The 8872-nt window shown below is 46.8% G+C and overlaps 1 protein-coding gene across 1 annotated transcript in view; it reads left to right on the top strand.

The window, feature by feature from the left end:
* Positions 1-8587, top strand: part of arnt2 (aryl-hydrocarbon receptor nuclear translocator 2) — a 96937-nt gene extending 88350 nt beyond the window's left edge. The window contains exon 18 of the mRNA XM_039000062.1: positions 8402-8587. Coding sequence (XP_038855990.1) covers positions 8402-8587 — 186 coding nt within the window. The remainder of the gene's footprint in view (positions 1-8401) is intronic.
* Positions 8588-8872: the final 285 nt, after the last annotated feature.

Here is an 8872-nt window from a genome sequence, read left to right on the forward strand (position 1 = left end):
AGTGGGAAACAAGAGGAGAAATATATTAATGAATCCTGTATGATTAATTCATATAATTAGATGGAGATTATGGTTTTGTAACATTCTTTTCTCTCTGAAATTCATCTTATGGAAATCACATCATTAACACACATGTAAGTGCAGATGGGCAGAGAGAGAGAGAGATGAAGGGGGAGAGAGACAGCAGAGCGAGAGAGAGTAGAGCGCAGAGAGAGTGGAGAGAGAGAGAGCAAAGAGAGAGAGAGAGAAAGAGACCACTGACCACTTTGACTGACCCCAAATTAAGAAAATCCTTGACTATTTCCAGACTCAGTGAGCATAGCCTTGCTATTGAGAGAGGCTGCCATAAGCAGACCTGGTTCTCGAGAGAAGACAAAATGAGGTGGAAACAGAGCTACACTTCCTAACCTCCTGCCAAATGTATGACCACATTAGAGACACATACAGTACCAGTCAAAAGTCTGGCCACACCTACTCATTCAAGGGTTTTTCTTTATTTTTACTATTTTCTACATTGTAGAATAATAGTGAAGACATCAAAACTATGAAATAACACATGGAATCATGTAGTAACCAAAAAAGTGTTAAACAAATCAAAATGTATTTGAGATTTGAGATTCTTCAAAGTAGCCACCCTTTGCCTTGATGACAGCTTTGCACTCTCTTGGCATTCTCTCAACCAGCTTCATGAGTTAGTCACCTGGATTGCATTTCAATTAACAGGTGTGCCTTGTTAAAGGTTCATTTGTGGAATTTCTTTCCTTCTTAATGCGTTCGAGCTAATCAGTTGTGTTGTGACAAGGTAGGGGTGGTATACAGAAGATAGCCCTATTTCAGTCCCTCCAGGATTCTGCAATCAGTGCGGAATTATGTGAGAGCTCGCAATTTTGATCAATCCCTGCACTTTTAGCGGATAAAAGGGTCAATTAAAAGCGGGGTTCGTAATTTTGACCAATTACTGCACTGTACCGTGGAAAATTGCCCAATCCAACCACACGTCAACAATGTTTTTCCCCCCTGGCCTGTCAGCGTATTCATGTGCGAAGGTGATGGGTGATTGTCGATGTCTGACAGTACAATGAACAGAAATCAATCTCCTTTGCCAACAAAAATAACAGCTAAAGACCGTGCGAAACAATTTCCAAATGTTTTTGGAAACTAGAGAAAGTCACTCCGAATCAGCAAAGCATATGAGAATGTCAGAACAGTTCCCACAGTGGTGGCAGATCACCATGACTGAAGTGGTAGCAGGGAAGACTGTGGGAAGCACTGGAAGAATCAAGGTGAGGGGTGTTTTACTCAACTTTTACTCCTCTAACCTTGGCTTTAGTAGGGTGGTCGGCACCCTGCTCTCCCAGTCTAACCTTGGCTTTAGTAGGGTGGTCGGCACTCTGCTCTCCCAGTCTAACCTTGGCTTTAGTAGGGTGGTCGGCACTCTGCTCTCCCCAGTCTAACCTTGGCTTTAGTAGGGTGGTCGGCACTCTGCTCTCCCCAGTCTAACCTTGGCTTTAGTAGGGTGGTCGGAATTCTACTCTCCCCAGTCTAACCTTGGCTTTAGTAGGGTGGTCGGAATTCTACTCTCCCCAGTCTAACCTTGGCTTTAGTAGGGTGGTCGGCACTCTGCTCTCCCAGTCTAACCTTGGCTTTAGTAGGGTGGTCGGCACTCTGCTCTCCCAGTCTAACCTTGGCTTTAGTAGGGTGGTCGGCACTCTGCTCTCCCAGTCTAACCTTGGCTTTAGTAGGGTGGTCGGCACTCTGCTCTCCCAGTCTAACCTTGGCTTTAGTAGGGTGGTCGGCACTCTGCTCTCCCAGTCTAACCTTGGCTTTAGTAGGGTGGTCGGCACTCTGCTCTCCCAGTCTAACCTTGGCTTTAGTAGGGTGGTCGGCACTCTGCTCTCCCCAGTCTAACCTTGGCTTTAGTAGGGTGGTCGGCACTCTGCTCTCCCAGTCTAACCTTGGCTTTAGTAGGGTGGTCGGCACTCTGCTCTCCCAGTCTAACCTTGGCTTTAGTAGGGTGGTCGGCACTCTGCTCTCCCAGTCTAACCTTGGCTTTAGTAGGGTGGTCGGCACTCTGCTCTCCCAGTCTAACCTTGGCTTTAGTAGGGTGGTCGGCACTCTGCTCTCCCAGTCTAACCTTGGCTTTAGTAGGGTGGTCGGCACTCTGCTCTCCCAGTCTAACCTTGGCTTTAGTAGGGTGGTCGGCACTCTGCTCTCCCAGTCTAACCTTGGCTTTAGTAGGGTGGTCGGCACTCTGCTCTCCCAGTCTAACCTTGGCTTTAGTAGGGTGGTCGGCACTCTGCTCTCCCAGTCTAACCTTGGCTTTAGTAGGGTGGTCGGCACTCTGCTCTCCCAGTCTAACCTTGGCTTTAGTAGGGTGGTCGGCACTCTGCTCTCCCAGTCTAACCTTGGCTTTAGTAGGGTGGTCGGCACTCTGCTCTCCCAGTCTAACCTTGGCTTTAGTAGGGTGGTCGGCACCCTGCTCTCCCCAGTCTAACCTTGGCTTTAGTAGGGTGGTCGGCACCCTGCTCTCCCCAGTCTAACCTTGGCTTTAGTAGGGTGGTCGGCACCCTGCTCTCCCCAGTCTAACCTTGGCTTTAGTAGGGTGGTCGGCACCCTGCTCTCCCAGTCTAACCTTGGCTTTAGTAGGGTGGTCGGCACTCGGCTCTCCCAGTCTAACCTTGGCTTTAGTAGGCTGGTCGGCACTCTGCTCTCCCCAGTCTAACCTTGGCTTTAGTAGGGTGGTCGGCACTCTGCTCTCCCCAGTCTAACCTTGGCTTTAGTAGGGTGGTCGGAATTCTACTCTCCCCAGTCTAACCTTGGCTTTAGTAGGGTGGTCGGCACTCTGCTCTCCCAGTCTAACCTTGGCTTTAGTAGGGTGGTCGGCACTCTGCTCTCCCCAGTCTAACCTTGGCTTTAGTAGGGTGGTCGGCACTCTGCTCTCCCCAGTCTAACCTTGGCTTTAGTAGGGTGGTCGGAATTTTACTCCCCCCAGTCTAACCTTGGCTTTAGTAGGGTGGTCGGCACTCTGCTCTCCCAGTCTAACCTTGGCTTTAGTAGGGTGGTCGGCACTCTGCTCTCCCAGTCTAACCTTGGCTTTAGTAGGGTGGTCAGCACTCTGCTCTCCCAGTCTAACCTTGGCTTTAGTAGGGTGGTCGGCACTCTGCTCTCCCAGTCTAACCTTGGCTTTAGTAGGGTGGTCGGCACTCTGCTCTCCCAGTCTAACCTTGGCTTTAGTAGGGTGGTCGGCACTCTGCTCTCCCAGTCTAACCTTGGCTTTAGTAGGGTGGTCGGCACTCTGCTCTCCCAGTCTAACCTTGGCTTTAGTAGGGTGGTCGGCACCCTGCTCTCCCAGTCTAACCTTGGCTTTAGTAGGGTGGTCGGCACTCTGCTCTCCCAGTCTAACCTTGGCTTTAGTAGGGTGGTCGGCACTCTGCTCTCCCAGTCTAACCTTGGCTTTAGTAGGGTGGTCGGCACTCTGCTCTCCCAGTCTAACCTTGGCTTTAGTAGGGTGGTCGGCACTCTGCTCTCCCAGTCTAACCTTGGCTTTAGTAGGGTGGTCGGCACTCTGCTCTCCCAGTCTAACCTTGGCTTTAGTAGGGTGGTCGGCACTCTGCTCTCCCAGTCTAACCTTGGCTTTAGTAGGGTGGTCGGCACTCTGCTCTCCCAGTCTAACCTTGGCTTTAGTAGGGTGGTCGGCACTCTGCTCACCCAGTCTAACCTTGGCTTTAGTAGGGTGGTCGGCACTCTGCTCTCCCAGTCTAACCTTGGCTTTAGTAGGGTGGTCGGCACTCAGCTCTCCCAGTCTAACCTTGGCTTTAGTAGGGTGGTCGGCACTCTGCTCACCCAGTCTAACCTTGGCTTTAGTAGGGTGGTCGGCACTCTGCTCACCCAGTCTAACCTTGGCTTTAGTAGGGTGGTCGGCACTCTGCTCTCCCCAGTCTAACCTTGGCTTTAGTAGGGTGGTCGGCACTCTGCTCTCCCCAGTCTAACCTTGGCTTTAGTAGGGTGGTCGGCACTCTGCTCACCCAGTCTAACCTTGGCTTTAGTAGGGTGGTCGGCACTCTGCTCTCCCCAGTCTAACCTTGGCTTTAGTAGGGTGGTCGGCACTCTGCTCTCCCAGTCTAACCTTGGCTTTAGTAGGGTGGTCGGCACCCTGCTCTCCCCAGTCTAACCTTGGCTTTAGTAGGGTGGTCGGCACTCTGGCTCCCCAGTCTAACCTTGGCTTTAGTAGGGTGGTCGGCACCCTGCTCTTCCCAGTCTAACCTTGGCTTTAGTAGGGTGGTCGGCACTCTGCTCTCCCAGTCTAACCTTGGCTTTAGTAGGGTGGTCGGCACTCTGGCTCCCCAGTCTAATTTGTCAGCTTTGCCGTTTTAAACTCTCTGTAAAACTTAATACGGATAACGAAAGCATAATCTTTCAGGATTTTTTAGAAATGGTAATACTGTTTTAAAAGTACATATCAACCACAAAACTCTATTTTTAAGTTCTGTTCTTTATCTCCCTTACGACCCTTTCAGAAAAAATCACAATCTCAAGTATTTTGAAGACAATTTATGCGAAAGAAATATCAATCGTCAAATTGAAAGCGATTGATCAGATTTGAATCTATTTGGGGGGTTTTGAGAGAGAGCGAGGGAGAGTGTGTGTGTGTGTGTGTGAGTGTGAATGGGAGGTGCATCTCGTGTTGGTAGCAAGCCCCCAGCCTGATGGAGAGGTGTGTGTGTGTGTGTGTGTGTGTGTGTGTGTGTGTGTGTGTGTGTGTGTGTGTGTGTGTGTGTGTGTGTGTGTGTGTGTGTGTGTGTGTGTGTGTGTGTGTGTGTGTGTGTGTGTTTGTGAATGTGTGAGTGGATTATGACAGAGCACTTTAGATGTTTCTAATAGTTTTTGTATTATGTATTCTGCATAAAATCATCCTAAAATTGAGCACATATTACTTTTTATTGCTTTATATGAAATTAACATGAGAAAAAAAAACATCGCAAAATGTATCGGAGAATTTCAGAAAAGTTGCTGCAAAATCAAGCATTTTTGGCTGCAGAAATCACCCCCAGAAAATCCTGGATGGACTGGTAAAAGACCAAGTCCATATTACGGCAAGAATAACTCAAGTAAGCAAAGAGAAACGAATGCAGTCGCAAAAACCCTCAAGCGCTATGATGAAACTGGCTCTCATGAGGACCACCACAGGAAAAGAAGACCAAGATTTACCTCTGCTGCAGAGGATAAATTCATAATAGTTAACAGTTCATTAGAGTTAACAGACACATCTCATCATCAACTGTTCAGAGGAGACTGCATGAATCAGGCCTTCATGGTCGAATTGCTGCAAAGAAACCACTACTAAAAGGACACCAATAAGAAGAGACTTGCTTGGGCCAAGAAACACGAGGAATGGACATTAGACCGGTGGAAATCTGCCTTTTGGTCTGATGAGTCCAAATTTAGATTTTTGGTTCCAACCGCCATGTCTTTATGAGACGCAGAGTAGGTGAACGGATGATCTCCGCATTTGTGGTTCCCACCGTGAAGCATCGAGGAGGAGGTGTGATGGTGTGATGGTGCTTTGCTGCTGACACACAGTCATTTATTTAGAATTCAAGGCACACTTAACCAGCATGGCTACCATAGAATTCTGCAGCGATAATCCATTTCCATGTTGTTTGCGCTTAGTGGGACTATCATTTGTTTTTCAAAAAGACAATGACCCAAAACACACCTCCAGGCTGTGTAAGAGCTATTTGACCAAGAAGGAGAGTGCTGGAGTGCTGCATCAGATGACCTAGCCTCCACAATCATCCGACCTCAATCCATTTGAGATGGTTTGGGATGAGTCAGACTGCAGAGTGAAGGAAAAGCAGCCAACAAGTGCTCAGCATATGTGGAACTCCATCAAGACTGTTGGAAAAGCATTCCTCATGAAGCTGGTTGAGAGAATGCCAAGAGTGTGCAAAGCTGTCATCAAGGCAACGGGTGGCTACTTTGAAGAATCTAAAATGTTAAATATATTTGTATTTGTTGAACACTTTTCTGGTTACTACATTATTCCATGTTATTTCATTGTTTTGATGTCTCTAACACAGTTCGCTTTGATTACTCTACAATGATTATTCTACAAAGAAAAACCCTTGAATGAGTAGGTGTGTCTAAACTTTTGACTGGTACTGTAGTTCCCACAGATCACTCAGACGCACAAAGAATTTGAAAAACAAATCAAACAACTCCCATATCTGTTAGGTGAAATAACACAGTGTGCAATCACAGCAGCGAGATGTGTGGCCCGTTGCCATGAGAAAAGGGCAACCAGTGTACAAACAACATTGTATATACAACATATATTTACTGTATCTGTTTATTTATTTTCCCTTTCATACTTCAACTACTTGCACATGATTACAACACTGTACATGGACAATAATATAACATTTTAAATGTCTATATTCTTTTAACTTTTGTCAGTGTAATGTTCACTAATGTTTCCCTTGTTTATTTCCCTTTTGTTTATTGTCTCTTCCATTTGCTTTGGCAATATAAATATATGTTTCCCATGCCAATAAAGCCTCTTGAATTGAAATTGAGAGAGAGCAGAGAGAGAGCAAGGAGAGAGCAGAAAGAGACCTGAAAGAGGGAGATGAAGGGAGAGAGCAGAAAGAGAGAGATAAAGGGAGAAAGAGAACAGAGAGAAAGACACAGAACAAAGGGAAATAGAGAGAAAGAGCAGAGAGAGCAGGGAGAAAGACACAGAACAGAGGGAAAGAGAGAGAAAGACAGAACAGAAGGAAAGAGAGAGAACGAGCAGAGAGAGAGCAGGGAGAAAGACACATGAGGGAAAGAGAGAGAAAGAGCAGAGAGAAAGACACAGAACAGAGGGAAAGAGAGAGAACGAGCAGAGAGAGAGCAGGGAGAAAGACACATAACAGAGGGAAAGAGAGAGAAAGAGCAGAGAGAAAGACACAGAACAGAGGGAAAGAGAGAGAAAGAGCAGAGAGAGAGCAGGGAGAAAGACACAGAACAGAGGGAAAGAGAGAGAAAGACAGAACAGAGGGAAAGAGAGAAAGAGCAGGGAGAAAGACACAGAACAGAGGGAAAGAGAGAGAAAGGGCAGAGAGAGAGCAGGGAGAAAAACACAGAACAGAGGGAAAGAGAGAGAAAGACAGAACAGAGGGAAAGAGAGAGAAAGAGCAGAGAGGGAGCAGGGAGAAAGACAGAACAGAGGGAAAGAGAGAAAGAGCAGGGAGAAAGACACAGAACAGAGGGAAAGAGAGAGAAAGGGCAGAGAGAGCAGGGAGAAAAACACAGAACAGAGGGAAAGAGAGAGAAAGACAGAACAGAGGGAAAGAGAGAGAAAGAGCAGAGAGGGAGCAGGGAGAAAGACAGAACAGAGGGAAAGAGAGAGAGAAGGAGAAAGTAAAGAGAAGGAGACAGAGAGTGAAAGGGACAGTGATAACAGAAAGAGAGAGACTGTGAGGCTATGTGTCATCAATTATACATAGCAGTGAGCATGTGAGGTGATATATTTTCTCTGTCTGGCCTAACCTGTTGAATGTGTTTAAATCAGTTCATTAGTGTCATGTAATAATACCAGCCCTCTGAGACAGCTGCTCACTTCAACACTACACCTTTAAAATACATCTACAGGGAGAAAGAGATAGAGAGAGAGCAATGGGGAGGGACTGAGAGAGATTGAGAGAGACAGATAGATAGGGGAGAGAGTGAGAGAGAGAGATTGAGAGAGACAGAGAGAGAGAGAGAGAGAGAGAGAGAGAGAGAGAGAGAGAGAGAGAGAGAGAGAGAGATAGATGAGGGAGGGAGATAGAGAAGGGGAGAAAGAGAGAAAGAGAGATGTGAGAGAAAAAGAGATTGGGGCAAAGCGATCCTATAATTGACTGTTCTATATAATTCTGTGAATGAGGAGACAGAGCAGCAACAGGTAGGATGGTGAAACAAGAGAAAACAAGATAGAGAAGAAGAGAGAGTGCAAGAGAGAGAGAGAGAAACAGAGAGAGAGAGAGAGAGAGAGAGAGAAAGAGAGAGAGAGAGTTTTAAATCATCTTTATTGGGTCTGGGAGCCCACAACACAATAAAAACTCATACAAAACCATAATTACACATCAATTAAAAACACAACACCAAATCCTCCTCCACAGTAACTAAACACAACAGACTCTGAATACCCCATATACTCATAAACAGATCAATATTGTTAACCAGTTTGTAATAGGCTGTCCCCGAATGACCTGTACTTTAGCCCAAATATATACAGTTGGGAAGAGAAAACCTCTCCCAAAGCTGAGAACCAAGAAGTGATCAGGTCAATCATCCCGACCAACCTGGGACACTGTAAAAACAGATGTGCCAGAGTTTCACACTCAGCACAGAATAGACATCCTTCCCCAACTGTCAGATCCAGGTGTACCACATGCATATTGGTGGCTTTGGCTCCATGTATTATCCTCCATTGGAGGTCAGCTGTCCTCTTATCAATAGGAAGTTTGTGAAAAGAGGCTCTTCAAAAAGACACATCCCTGGTGGCGTGCCGGCCTTACGGGACTTCACAAGAACTCTCCAAGCCTGCATAACAGACTCATAGCATGGAGTCAGGCCAGACAAATCACCCCCCTCCAGCTTTAAGAGGAAACTCTCCAAGCCTGCATAACAGACTCATAAAATGGAGTCAGGCCAGACAACTCACCCCCCTCCAGCTTTAAGAGGAAACTCTCCAAGCCTGCATTACAGACTCATAAAATGGAGTCAGGCCAGACAACTCACCCCCCTCCAGCTTTAAGAGGAAACTCTCCAAGCCTGCATTACAGACTCATAAAATGGAGTCAGGCCAGGCAACTCACCCCCCTCCAGCTTTAAGAGGAAACTCTCC

This window comes from Salvelinus namaycush, chromosome 1 (assembly GCF_016432855.1).
Source record: "Salvelinus namaycush isolate Seneca chromosome 1, SaNama_1.0, whole genome shotgun sequence".
Taxonomy (NCBI): Eukaryota; Metazoa; Chordata; class Actinopteri; order Salmoniformes; family Salmonidae; genus Salvelinus; species Salvelinus namaycush.